Here is a 14985-nt window from a genome sequence, read left to right on the forward strand (position 1 = left end):
TTTGGCATCTGGTCTAACTCATAAAACTTCCACTTGGCTAAAACAGGTCTTTGATTGACAATATGTGGACTTTGGGGGAAATTGTTAACATATTTTAGCTTATGAGGTTGCTGGCCCAGTAGTTTGTCTGCTGATCTTGTACTAGGAGTCTGGGAGTTTAGAATAATTATTTTCTACGGTAAGCCACAGACCACTTAAGATGGCTTTGTCCCACTATAGAAAAATGGAACTGTCTATGTACTACAGTTTCAGTAAAAACTGGCCATCTTTTCAAAGCCCAATATTGAAATTTCTTACTGAAGTAAAAGTGGTTTGTAGAGCATTCTGCACAAGTCTTCATATAAGCAGCACTTTTTATAGACTTACCCTGGCTGAATAACAGTGATACTTTGGGCCTCTAAATAGCTGCTCTATAACTGAAAAAAAATGGAGCAAGGAACAGGTGGATGTAGGTTTTCTTTGGATTTTTCCTTAGCTACTGGTAAGTTGTACTGGCAAACACCTGTTAAATTCCTATTTCTAGTAAGGTATTTGAGGTAGCAGGAAAGAGGGGTAGTTGAGCAACATAGAGGAATATCCTGATGTTCTCGCTTAGCAGTGATTTGCCAATATCAAGCGAGCACTCAGAGATTACATTGGCGCCCTCTCTCAGCAATGGCTTGCCTATATTGGGAGTAGGAGATCCGAGAGCTTTATGGCAGGCAGTAGGCATGGGAGTGGCTCTGTGGGGGGCACTCAGTTTATAGAAGATTATACGTAGTGGTGCAGGTATCCTGGCTCAACTGCCTGCAGCAAAGTTAGGGAATCAATGTGTGTATTCAGTGAGAGCCACACCTATAAAACGAGGCGTCCAGAAGGAGTGAACTGGGCTGCTTTTGCATCTCAAGGCATAAATGGAGCACTAAAGTGTTTGGAAGAAGAGCGGACACAAGAAACCATGGTTAGCATGGTGTTTGGGAAATAACCTGTGTTTTCAGGAAATATTGAGAGTAACTGGTTTATGGATGGTATACTTTAACACAACAAGAAACGCTGCTATAGCAATAGTACCCTTTTAAATGATAAGTTATAAAGGACTGGCAGTGTCAGCCTTAGCTGCCAACCTAATAAGTGGTTGGGAGTGCGGTGGGGTGGGCAAGGGCAAGGCAAAAGCAGACTATTGTAGTCTCAGCTTTTTGCAGGGATGCTACCTGACCCTCTCAGGCCTGCTGCTGGTCCAGCATGTTATCTCTAGTTCCCTAGAACTAGGTGGTATCTTAAGGGCTCCCGCGCATCATTAAGCCCCTGGTTCTGGATCCGTGGTAGGGTTGGTTCTGGAAATTGCCTTCAAATGTTATATTTTCCCTGCGAGAAACTATGCCAGTCCTGCTCCGGTGTTAATGTAAGAGCCATTCTTTGCTTATTCTATACTGAAAATGTGTGCCTGAGCTTACTGATTAATTTTAGTAATTCCCCCCTTGCTGTTTAGGATCATTTCAGTCTTGACAGTCCAAGTGGCATGAATTGCCTTGTAGAAGGAACCATCCCTCCAAGTTCTGGCCTCTCCAGTTCCAGTGCCTTGGTCTGCTGTGCAGGACTCGTGACCCTTATGGCAAATGGAAAGACTCTTCCAAAGGTACCAGACGGAAGGCGGGTTGGGGGAGGGGAGTACAATTTGTGAGAGACCATGTTCAAATTCAACACTGCTAAATTTCAGGTGTTGTTGGACTACGACTTCTGTCATCTCTGACCTTTGGCCGTTGTGTTTTAATTTGTTGGAAGCTGCCCGCAGTGGCTGGGGTGACCCAGTCAGATGGGGAGAATATTAAGAATAAGAATAAGAATGCAGTGCTGGCTGGGGCTTGTGGGAGGTGTAGTCTGAAAACATCAGGAAGACATCAGGCTGGGGAAGGCTGATTTGTATGAACATTTTAAAAAGAAGCTCAGGGTTGTTTTCACAATGACCTGTTGGAAAGCTCATTGCAAAATGGAGCAAGTACAGTGGTGCCTCGCAAGACGAAAAGAATCCGTTCCGCGAGTCTCTTCGTCTTGCGGTTTTTTCGTCTTGCGAAGCAAGCCCACTAGCGGATTAGCGCTATTAGCGGCTTAGCGGGCTTAGCGGATCAGCTGATAAGCGGCTTAGTGGATCAGCTGATTAGCGGCTTAGCGGATCAGCTGTTAAGCGGGTTAGCGGATCAGCTGATAAGCGGCTTAGCGATCAGCTGTTTAGCGGCTTAGCGGATCAGCTGATTAGCGGCTTAGCGGATCAGCTGTTAAGCGGCTTAGCGGCTTGGGAAAAAGGGGGGGGGGAGGAAAAACCCCCCGCAGGAACTCGCAAGACATTTTCGTCTTGCGAAGCAAGCCCATAGGAAATTCGTTTTGCGAAGCACCTCCAAAACAGAAAACCCTTTCGTCTAGCGGGTTTTCCGTCTTGCGAGGCATTCGTCTTGCGGGGCACCACTGTATTGTTGGCCATCTTCTGTCTAGCATGGAAATGCATGTTAAAGGTGCTGTAGGGGGATATATTTTAGCCTAGCCTAAGCCTCCTTACATGGCCTTGTCTTTTGGTCTACTCTTTATAGTTCTGGTAGTTTGATAACAACTGGACAATATCTGGGGCTGCCTCACGACATGCAGGAAAAGAAAGAAGTCAAGTTCAGCATCGAAAGCTGAATTGCATGCATTGTTCCTAGCAATTGATAGATTCCTAAGTGAAACCTGTTTCCCCAGACCACACCCAACACCAACTGCAGATGCTTGAATCTGCTCTAAGAGTGCCATTACAGTGGTACTATTCCTTGCAAGTGCCATTACAGTGGTACCTCGGGTTAAGTACTTAATTCGTTCCGGAGGTCCGTTCTTAACCTGAAACTGTTCTTAACCTGAAGCACCACTTTAGCTAATGGGGCCTCCTGCTGCCACTGCACTGCCGGAGCACGGTTTCTGTTCTCATCCTGAAGCAAAGTTCTTAACCCGAGATACTATTTCTGGGTTAGCGGAATCTGTAACCTGAAGTGTATGTAACCCGAGGTACCACTGTACTTGCAAGGAGCCCTTTACTCAGGTGTTGTGCAGCAACATTGGGCTCTCAGGCATGTATTTTGTCAATGACCTGCTGTTTGGGCTTGGACCTTCTGGTGTAGATCCTCTTTAGGGCTGGGGACGACTTGACATTCCCCTCTGACTTAGTTGGCAGTTCCACTGCCAGAGGTTTGTCAGGAGCCCACCTTGATGTACCTCCAGAGTGACCCCTGGAGGCAAGCCCAGGGAGGCCATTCCAGGTTCACCAGGGATTTCAGTGCCAGATTGAGGTGGGGTGTTTGTCTGCTCACCTGGGGTCATCATTTATCAGGAGGCCTGGGTCAGAGCAAGTCAGAGCCCAGCGTAACAGATTGACATCAGGATTCCAGCAGTAAGGTCACTTGGGTCACTCCCATTCATTGGTCCTGAATATTTTTCCGTTTTCTTTTAAATTAACTATTGCACCCTTAGGAATTGTTCTTTGGCAATCCCTAGGAGTTGTTGATGGGTTTCCAAGAGGAGGAAAATATATCTGATATATAACCTGCTCCCCATAAAGGTAAAGGTACCCCTGCCCGCACGGGCCAGTCGTGTCCGACGCTGGGGTTGCACGCCCATCTCGCTTAAGAGGCTGGGGGCCAGCGCTGTCCGAAGACACTTCCGGGTCACATGGCCAGCGTGACAAGCTGCATCTGGCGAGCCAGCGCAGCACACAGAAACGCCGTTTACCTTCCCGCTAGTAAGCGGTCCCTATTTATCTACTTGCACCCGGGGGTGCTTTCGAACTGCTAGGTTGGCAGGTGCTGGGACCGAGCAACAGGAGCACACCCCGCCGCAGGGATTCGAACTGCCGACCTGACGATCGGCAAGTCCTAGGCGCTGAGGTTTTACCCACAGCGCCACCCGCGTCCCTAACCTGCTCCCCATACTTTAACATAATGAGATTGTGGACAGGGCTTCAGGGATCAAACCTTGAAAGTGCTGCATATTTAGCTTGGAAGAAGAACCCACACCTTATCAAAATATCCTGATCAGAAAAGTATTTTAACCCAAGCTTAGGGTACGCATACTTAAGTCCTATGTCAGTGTGTCAATGATGCCGATTCAATAAGGTTCTCCCTTTTCTGTACACTAAAGAGAATGAAGGAAGACTAAAAACAAAAAAGCATTGTGTAGTTAAAACTCACATGAAACATTGACTCTGTTTTATTTTTAAAACAACATACTTTTGTCTGTTGGAAGTAAATTCAGAAAACAGTTTATGCTGTGTCTGATTAATGTGTTTAGAAATCTGCATTGTCTCCACTTGCCCAGATTTTTTCTTTTTAAAGGTCATCATGCATGCGCAGTGGTTTAGAGAAATCTTGGATACTGTCCAACCAGATACACAGTGCTAACCATTTTCAGCATTGAGGCAATATCTAGCTAACGTCGCATAGTGTTTAAGACAAGCGTGGGGAACTCTCTTCAGACAGAGGTCCGCATACCACCTGAGCAGCCTTCTGGGGAGGCCATGCCAGTGGTGGGCAGTGGCAGAGGCAACTGTGGGCAAAGCAAATAATGTAAATTGTACCTTTGTGCAAAAGGCTGGTTTCTACACACATTCACACAACCCTCTCTATACTCCATCCAGGCAGCCAAGAGGTGTTGTCAGAGCCAGGCAGAAAAACTCAAGCACGGAATGAAGTAGGGATGGTGAGGGGTGTGGCTTGGGCAGAGTGGGTGTGGCTGTGACCTGGCAAGAGTCCCATGGACCGTATAGAGCAGGCATAGGCAAACTCTGGCCCTCCAGATGTTTGGGACAACAATTCCCATCATCCCTGGCCACTGGTCCTGTTAGCTAGGGATGATGGGAATTGTAGTCCCAAACATCTGGGAGGGCTGGAGTTTGCCTATGCCTGGTATAGAGAATCTTGACTGGCTGCTTTTGCCTCCCAGGCAGGAGGTCTCTCACCCTAGGTTAAGATAGTGAGCTGTGAGGTGGGGAAGTTCAACTTTCATCTCTGCTACAAACTTACTGGGTATCCAAGCCAGTAGACCACTTTGGATGTAACCCTAAAATACGATTTAGTCTTCCACGAGTGAGCCTCAGTCTTTTGCACGCTCCTTCATTCGCTGTGGGGAGGAATTTGGAAGCATCTGCTTTTCAACTAACCAGAGTTCCCTGTTAGGTTCAACGTTGTTAGTTTAAATCAAAGCATGGCCTTCCAGATGTTGAACTACAGCTCCCATTATCCCTGATTACTGGCCATGCTCTCTGGAACTGGTGGGAACTGGGGTCGAACAACATCTGAAGGGCTTCAGTTCCCCCATGCATGGTTTAAACTCTGGTTAGTGAGCAAGCAAAGATAATGGGGGACAAATTCATTTGGTTCATCTTTTAAGGCGAACTTCCCAAATTTACATTTTGCACGCCAATATGCAAACTAAAACACAGCTGTCATTTGAAATTAGCACTTCTCCAAATTTTGCTGTTCAAATTTCCAACCAAATAATGCGTACAAAAATGTATATATTAGTAAAAGTAATGTACAAAAATGGATTCTGTTAGGGTATTTTGCATTGCAAAAATCACACGCAAAAATGCAACGCAAAATACATATCACATTTGTCAAAACTATAAATAGTGCATATATTAGGATATATATACACAAAAATGCATATGAAGTTCTATGTGGATGCTCTTTAAAATACAGAGAGGGAAGAGAATGGAAAGATTCCTCCGATACTCAATATCTCTCAACCAGAACTTTGTTCTGTACTATGGAAATGACAATATTTGCCTACTTTTCAAAGCTGCTGAAAGAAATATTATCTGCAATATGCATTTAAAGCAGTGTTGTTCCATTTTAAAGAACCACAACAAACCACACTTCCCAGGATTCTCTGCAGGAAACCATGATTGTTTAAATAGTGGTATCATAGTGCCTAAATATATATATAGATATATAGATATACAGTGCAGACAGAGCTTGGGTTGGCTTGCTGGAATAAGAGCCCTTAAGGTTGATTCTTGTTAGCTTCTATCAATAGGACAAAGTAAATAGTTTGTAGTAGGGCACACGGTAGAGAAGGGGAACCATTGCTCTTCATCTCAGACACTGGGGATTCCACTGGGGATTCCCTTTACTTTCCTCCAGGTACGGTAAGTCTACAGTTGTCAATCACAACAATGCAGGGACACTGTGACGAGAAATCTGCCTTCCACTCCTGACCCCAAATGGCCTAGCCTTAACTGACATGGGTCCTGAAGCGGAGGGTCAGTGCCCTGAGTGGCTCCACAACTGAGAGGACCCTCAGCAAAGTGCCCCACACCAGCACCACAGGCATATTTGTTAGTGGCGATAGCAGCATTCTCACTGAACCGCCCTGACCTGGCCACAGTGATCCATGCGATGGTCACCTCCAGGCTTGACTACTGTAATTCGCTCTACGCGGGGCTGCCCTTGAAGCTGACCCAGAAACTCCAGCGGGTGCAGAATGGTGCAGCGAGGCTCCTCACGGGGTCTCTGCCATGGGAGCATATTCATCCAGTGCTTTTCCAGCTGCACTGGCTCCTGGTGGAGTACAGGGTCAGATTTAAGGTGCTGGTTTTGACCTTTAAAGCCTTTCACGGCCTAGGACCCTCGTACCTACGGGACGCCCTCTCCCGGTGTGCCCCACGGAGAGCCTCAAGGTCCATAAATAGCAACACCCTAGTGGTCCCGGGCCCTAAGGAAGTTAGATTAGCTTCAACCAGAGCCAGGGCCTTTTCAACTCTGGCTCCGGCTTGGTGGAACGCTCTGCCTCATGAGACCAGGGCCCTGCAGGATCTGATTTCTTTCCGCAGGGCTGTAAGACAGATTTTTTCCGCCTGGCCTTTGGCTTGGAGCCAATTTGATTCCCTCCCCCTCTTTTTTTTTTCTTTTTCCTTTCTCCTGTGATGAGGCTGCATTTTAATATTTTAATGTTTCAATATTTTAGTGTTGTATTTTAATCTTGTTTTTAAGTTGTATTCATTCAACTTGTTTTTATTATTGTTTGTTAGCCGCCCTGAGCCTGGCCTTGGCTGGGGAGGGTGAGGTATAAATAAAAATTATTATTATTATTATTATTATTATTATTATTATTATTATTATTATTTCCCACAATGCTGTAGAGCAGGGATGGCCAGCACCATGCCCTCCAGCTGTTGTTAGACTGCATCATCCCTGACCATGCTGGTTGAAGCTGATGGGCATTGTAGCCCAACAACATCTGGAGAGCACAGCATTGGCTACCCTTGTCCCCAGAGCATTGAAGAAAGTTTAAATGGTAGCTTCCAGATCTAACCATTTGGGGCGAGGTCAGGGTGCTGGGGTCTTGGGAGCTGCTCAGGAACGCTGTGTGCCGACACTGGGCCTGTGCTTCTGCGAGCAAAGTCCTTGCAATATACAGGTCCTCCTTATCTCCCCCATCAGTTGTTATAAGGATTGGCATTTTGCTAGCATTTCATAATGGATTGGACAAAAGGTTAGTGAGCAGACATGGAGCAACATTAATTTGAGTGATGGACTTAATGCAGTCAAATGCTTTCTGCTCTGCCTGGCACACACAGTTGGTTTGGTGGTGGTTGCTTTTAATTCACCAGTTGCTACATGATGAAAGAGTTACAGGGAAGGTGGCAGGCAAGATTTTTATGTACTATTCTAAGCCTGCTAAATATAGGAGTTCCCATCATTCAGAAATGCTTACTTTTTAAACAGAAAGGAAACCTGAATCCTTAAAAGAAATGTTTTGATTGTTGTACGAGACTGTTGTGAACATTTTCAAACATTTTTATCCCTCAAAAATTTAAAACCATGTTCTCGTTTTTCAGTTTTGATTAAAATTATAATTATTTGGCATACTCAGAATGAGGGGGGTTAACTTTATAATTAAAATCACGTGTATGGTGCAGTTTAAGTCACACAAAGTGCTTGATAAATCCATTCTAGAAAATCCAAATGTTCAATATAAAACTCCACCACATTAGGCATTTGTGGGTCTAATTTCTGCTAGTCAAGAAAATTCTGCTTTGTACTTAACAGTGTATATGCTACTCAGTTCTCATTGTCAATGTGTGCACATTTTCCAGCATTAGTTGCAAAAGGTGCATGTTGACTGGGCAACATACAAAAACCCCTGTCCATGTTTTTATTGTGCAAACTTTCCATGCATTCCTGAGCATGTGCCCAGTCCACCCATAGATATGCACATTCTCCACTCAACTCATGCTAACCACAAACATATATCAGGTTTTTGTGTGCGATAAAGTGCTTGCTGTTTTGAGAATATACCAAGCAATTGCCTGTCTCCCATTCACTCAAATTGTTGTGCTATTTTTAAGAGGTTTTAAGGCTTTCATGAGTGTAAAGATTTCTACAAGATTAGAATGCTGGATCTTTCATATGCAATATAGTTTAAATGATATTGTAAACCAGACTGAATTATTAAAGTCTGCAGGCAAATTGTGTAATTCAGAGCTGCTGGTTTTTAGCTTGCAAATGCAGTTTAGCCTTTCACTCATTTTCTAAAGGCCTTTTTGTATGTGAATCCAAAGATAAGCATACCCCCCCAATGTAATGTTAGCTGGGCTTTAATTGGGTTAAATGCGTCTTCAGAACATGTTTGTGGATAGTTAGACACATTAAGAAGCCAGGATTGAGTGCAGTTTCCTGTTCTGGGTACACCCAGTTCCAAACCAAGGTTTGCTTTGCATACTGTGTGAAATGGCCCTCTGTACTTTAGATGGCATGTCACAATAAAAATGTGTGAATTTTTGATAGCTAAATGCAAATTTGTGTGTGTTTGCACTGTCAATTAAACCTATTCTAAAATGTTAACATCAAAATAGTACTGGTGGGACATCTTGTCATACTCCAAGTTACTGGCACATAGCTTGTTTTCTGGTACACCACGATCCTTTTGTTCATCTAATGTAAAATCACATTCCTCTTGTTCTCTGTCAAATGTTAAATATACAGGGCTTTACCCAGTAGTCTAGTGGCTTCTCCTAAGTGTCCTTCCTTCATGGACCCTTTTGGACACTAGTTTGTAAGGAATACTAAGTCATGTGCAGTCTCTCTTTCCCGGACAGGTTTTTTATATGATAATCTGGCAAAAGGTGCTATGATTGGCTTGGAAGGCGGGAGATTGGAGGAAAGTAGGCCAGTCTGTGGGAAACAAGCCATAAGTATTTTAAGGACAAACAAGAGTCCTTTACAGGAGGGTTGGGTAAAAAATAGATTACGATCTACTGGTAGATCTTGTAGCTTGATTTGCATTAGATCAGAAAGGTTTCTGAAGCTTAATTGTTCAACAGTAGCGACTGAAAAAAGGCAAAGTCCTCCCTTCTAAATAAGGCTGCTAAATCTTCATTTGAGTTAGTAGATTCTGTCATATATGAAAAGTTTCTCAGCAGGTATGAGCAGCCGGTCTCAGCCTTCTGACCTTCCATTTTGCACGTCCCTGTGGTTCGTGGACTTGAGAATTTTAGTGAAACAAAAAATAATAATCCCATAAGCCTGAGGTCTGCCCATTGCCTGTTGTATGGGATTGTACCACATCATAATGTACAAGAAGGATGATAAATAAGAATGCGCACAACAGCAGGGTGAGGGGAGGAACACTGCATGTTAGAATGTACCTACTTGCATAGCTGTCAACTTTCCCCTTTTCTTCCGAGGAATCTTATTCGGAATAAGGGAATTTCCCTTTAAAAAAGGGAAAAGTTGACAGCTATGCCTACTTGTCCAAAGCTGTTTTTCACTCTGAAACTGAAAATATTCAAGGAAGAGCAGGTTATAAATACTTCAAATAAATAATAATAAAGAATTAGAGAAATACTGAGTTGGCAGAGGCAGGTAGATTTTGGAGTGGAGCATTTGTCCAATTTTTGCATCAAGCCTACAGTTAAAGTCAAGAGGCATAGAATCACCAGAAGGTTGTGTGCATGCTTCAGCTTATTCGAAACACCACTACCCTCAATATATGTTATATCACAGTCTTTTAAAGTGTTTGAGACAGCAGTTAGTGTGTGCCTTGTGGGCGGGTTAATGCATTCTTGCAGAATGTGGTGCTGTTCTTGATGATGTTGTTTTTCTCTGTTCTAATTAGATATTTTCTGATTAAATGTTATTTCACTGCATAAACATAAAAAGGCTAAACATGATATGTTGTATAACCCACCACTGATAAACATCCCCTGCTCATATTCTGCCAATCTGGAATTAATAGTTGCCAACTGATATGAACATCCGGATTGCATTTTCAAGGAGGGGGTAAGAGTTTGGAGAACCAGCAATTCTGTATAGTGCTTGAAGTACTCTGGGAGCATCTGGGAGTCTACAAGCCCCATGCCACGATTTCTCCATCCATAGCCTTCTAAAACAGGATGTCACAAAAAGTAATGAGGTTGGGTCCTCTCTAGCCCCATTGTAGTTTGAGCATTACTTCTGCACCCCTGGCAGGGCACTCAGTTATATTTTGTTATTGGTTGTTTTAAGTGGTACCTGGTACCAATTTGGACTGGTAGGGTAGAGGGCAGATAGCCTAGCAGCAGGTGGAGCGAAAACCGAGGCTAGGCAAAGCCAACAATTTTCTAGCTTTGCCCCCGTCCTCCTCCCTGTGGAGTTCTGCAAGGGAAGCATTGAGAGTAAGGAGGAAGAGGAAAAATGTATAAGACAGGTACAAACATCTGCTGGAAATGTAAAGAAAAAGAAGTCACCTTTTATCATATGTGGTGGCCCTGTAAGGTAATAAAAGCGTTCTGAGAAATGATATATAATGAATTGAAAAAAATGTTTGAAATAGTTTTTATTTAAAATGCCAGAGGCTTTTCTATTAGGAATTGTAGGTGCTGAAATTCCAAGGGAGCAGAAAAGACTTTTTCTGTATGCGACGACAGCTGCATGGATGTTGTTAGCCCACAGATGGAAAGAAGATAAAGTCCCTACCAGAGAAGAATGGCAAATTAAACTTTTGGACTACGCCGAAATGGCGAAACTAACTGGAAAACTCAGGAACCAGGAAGACCAAAACTTTAATCAGGAATGGGGAAAAATTATAGTTTATCTTGGAGACCACTGTAAGCAGCTGAAAACACTAGGATTGCAATAACACTTGTAATGTAACGAGAGCTGTAGACTTTTACAATGGAGTTGTAAAAAACATGGAATATTGAAAAAAGATGCAGTAGAAAAGGTTTAACAACAGAACCCATGGAGGGGAAGGTGGGAAGTCTAGAGATTCGGAGGAATCTTTTAATTGTGGATGTGTAGTGGTATTATTATAATTTTATACTTGTAAAACCAAATAATTTTTTTTTGTGGGGGGGGGAGAGTGAGAGGAGGAAGCTGACAGGCAGCACCACCTCTGGACTGGCTGTAAGTAAGAAGGGAGGGTGTTGGGGGCTGGCTAAGGTTGATGGGGCAGTGCCCCACTTGCTGCAATGGACTAACCTCCACTGGTTGTTTGGTTTAACACACTTATACCTCACTGCTCAGAACAGGCGGCACCACTTTCCCAAGTGGTTTTCCACTCATGCGGTTTATAGGACTAGACCTGCTTAGCTGCAACATGTGCCTTCAGACCATGATCTGGATTTCGCGGGAAGCAGCCTTTCATTAGCAGGGCACTTGCGTTTTTAGACAACGGGAGGTTAAAGATAGACGCTGCATTGTTGGGGGCAATGGCTGAACTTGTCTGTTTGTACAGTAGTCTATTATCAGGATGCACGTTCAAAGTGAACTATATAAGGGGTGTTTGAGCCGTTTCTGTTTGCATAATTAAAGAAAAGCAAGTTTGTTTATACTCGTCTCCAAGGCAGCTAATCTCTGATGTAGCTAACAGACATGATCAGTGCTATTTTTCTAAAAACAGAGGTGCCAGAACTCAACATGAACACCTCCCTTGTTCTCTTATAATGGCAATTGCGCCCACCTGAGAGGTGCTGGAACTGAGTTCCGGCAAGTTCTGGCTGGAAAAAAAGCCCTGGACATGATTGAGAAGAAATGTCAAGAAGGCCCAGGGTATTAGAGCCAACAAGCAGACTGGTTGTTACAAGAGAAGTTAAGAGCAAAGAACTGACAGAAGCCACTAATGTGAAGGCCTTATATCTTTAGTTTAGAATATACTATCACATCTACTGTCTGCCAAAACAGGAGCAGATTGTGGCCAACGGGCATAACACACTCTTCTCATGTGGTTTTTTTTTTTTTTTTAAGAAAAGGTCAATTATATGGTGATTTGCTTCTGATAACAGGCCGGGATAGCGGGAATGAGTAGTGTGATAAAAGGATGGTTTTTTTAAAAAAACCAAACATGTGCAGGCAGTTACTACATGGTAAAGGAAGTATGTCAAATCCCACAGATATTGTCTGAATAGAATACTCTGAGGTAAAGTCATGGTTTAAGAGTGATAATACTGCACAGATGTTATGTTTATCCTTTTGTGGTTGTTAGCGCCACATGGCGAAACAGCATTTAGAAGGCTCCAGAGAGGCCACTTATGAGAAGACATGGTCCATCTCTTTTAACAGTTTGATTTTTTTCCAAGTGGTTTCCACATGATGTGATTTTTTTTCCACAGCAACCATGGCAGCGGTTGCTACCGTTCTGAGAACATTCCAGATGGGGTTGCCCCAGCGAGTGTTTGCATGTGGGGTGGCGTTGTGGTTTCTCAGCATCCTGACTGTTAAATCGAGCTTCTGGGAAATGGTGATACTTTTCCCCACCTGCCCCCACCTCAAAAAGCACATCCACCATGATGGTTGTGTGGAGTGTAGCTAAATCCCGACAAGGTGAATTTAGCAAGGAAACCCACAAAGCCCTTTAATGACACCCCTCCCCCAACACACATAATGGGAAAAAATTATTTTAGTATTGTGTAGTAACCCAGTGTTGTAGCGCACTTCCCATGTGATTTTTTTTAAAATTATAAACATAAAATACAAACATAAACATAAAATATACAGTCATGGTTATACATTCTAAAACATCACTTCTTACAGCTAAGACTAAGTGTAATTTGGCTAAATTGGGATGGTTGTTTAAGGCTTTCTTGTCCCCCATGGCCATTACGCACTGGATTTAGAACTAAAAAAATCCTGACTTGCTTCAAGCCAGAGTTCATAGTTACATCTGAACCAGGGAACTGTGGCTTAATGTCAGTTAACAACCAGAAAAATAATTCAGGATGTCTAGCTTGGCTATGAAGGCCTCATCTTAGTCTTCTGAAGCCAGACATTTTACAGCCAGTAGTAACACAGGTTTCAAAATCTGCAGTCTGTGTTTATCTCAGGTGTACACTTTTGTCAATTTTTTTTCTCATGGAGGTGGAAGGTAAATTGATAAAAACAACTTTTCCCTGCAAATCTGTGCTTTAATTTTCTGTCACCTCTTTAAAGCCATAGTGAATTTTCCCTTTGCCAATGCATAGCTTTTCTTCAGAAGTAAGTATCAGTGAATCCCTGTTGTTGCACCGTATTCCTGTAAGCATTGCTCTGCTGAGAAAGAGAATCAGCACCAGCTTTTGCAACAAGAATTTTGCTCACTGAGTACATTCACTTATTAGGATATCTCAGTGGGTATGTCTGAGATATGAACCTAATTGCCTCCTGTGTATGTCCAATTCCTTCCACGATAGTCTTCCACTTACTTGAGTGAAAGTTTTGTATTTTTGCACAAGCTGTTTCTTTCTTACTGCATCCATCATTGTTCTGCTGCTATCAGTAGAAAGACTCTGAAGCCATAGGCACAGGTCTGTTCAATTTCAGAGTCTAGCAGTCCATTATATCAAGGGAGACCTTGGGCTGTCTTGTGGCAAAGTTCTCCTGGATCTGCTAGTTCATCCTTGGTGGTCCTGCCAATCCTCCCATTTGTGCAAAAAAATAATAATAATGAACAAATGCTTGCAGCTCTAATAGAGAATGCACATCCATCACATAAGGCCTGGAAACGATGCCTTATGAGGAACGGCTAAGGGACCTGGGCATGTTTAGCCTGGAGAAGAGGAGGTTAAGGGGTGATATGATAGCCATGTTCAAATATATAAAAGGATGTCACATAGAGGAGGGAGAAAGGTTGTTTTCTGCAGCTCCAGAGAAGCGGACACGGAGCAATGGATCCAAACTACAAGAAAGAAGATTCCACCTAAACATTAGGAAGAACTTCCTGACAGTAAGAGCTGTTCGACAGTGGAATTTGCTGCCAAGGAGTGTGGTGGAGTCTCCTTCTTTGGAGGTCTTTAAGCAGAGGCTTGACAACCATATGTCAGGAGTGCTCTGATGGTGTTTCCTGCTTGGCAGGGGGTTGGACTTGATGGCCCTTGTGGTCTCTTCCAACTCTGATTCTATGATTCTATGATTCTATGATTCTATGATTCTATGATTCACTTGCAGATGGGACTTTTGGCAGACTGGGACCAGCAAGGACCAAAAGCTCATCACAAGAGCAGAGAAAAAGATGGGGAGAATTGCACTGCTAAATGCCAACATGCTAGTTCTTTGGCTGATTCCACTTAATGGGTTCCATGATGCAAGTTTCGTTTTCTCAAGTAATAGCTGAGTTCAAGTAGCAGTTCATCATAGGATGAGAAGTTACATAAGATGGGAAATGCCTGTATTTTGAGTTCTGTTAAGCAGTTTCTAGAAATCAGCAACCAATCTCCAGCTGCTGCTTGAAGCTACTGTGGCAAAGGCTACAATACACATGGAAGGTTTCCTGCATTGCTTATGCATTGAATGCACAGTATTCAACCTGGTACGGGTACTATGGAAAAGTCATCAAAATTTCAGGGGGAATGTACACATAGAATTCACATGGGATAATCTTGTGGGACTGTACCACTTAAGATTGCCCATAGGCCTGTAGGGAGGGCCTCATATTTCAATGTCCCAGTACCTTTGTTTGCTATGGAAAAGGAGCATGTTGGAAATAAGGTAGAAGCCTGTTTTGTGTGTCATACTTTTTTTCTATATGCAGAGA

The 14985-nt window shown here is 43.3% G+C and overlaps 1 protein-coding gene across 4 annotated transcripts in view; it reads left to right on the top strand.

Annotated features, from left to right (window-relative positions):
- The window catches only part of GALK2 (galactokinase 2), an 83402-nt gene that overhangs the window by 25410 nt on the left and 43007 nt on the right, over window positions 1–14985 (top strand). For 3 of the 4 annotated variants that reach the window (XR_014541675.1, XM_083586784.1, XM_083586783.1), the window contains exon 5: window positions 1469–1615. The exons of the other annotated variant lie outside the window; for it this stretch is intronic. Coding sequence is in view for 2 of the 3 variants with exons in the window: in XM_083586784.1 (XP_083442910.1) it covers window positions 1469–1615 (147 nt within the window). In the remaining variant the exon portion in view is untranslated. The remainder of the gene's footprint in view (window positions 1–1468; window positions 1616–14985) is intronic. 4 annotated transcript variants of the gene reach the window in all.

Source organism: Podarcis filfolensis (assembly GCF_964270895.1).
Source record: "Podarcis filfolensis genome assembly, chromosome: 14".
In the NCBI taxonomy this organism is placed as follows: Eukaryota; Metazoa; Chordata; class Lepidosauria; order Squamata; family Lacertidae; genus Podarcis; species Podarcis filfolensis.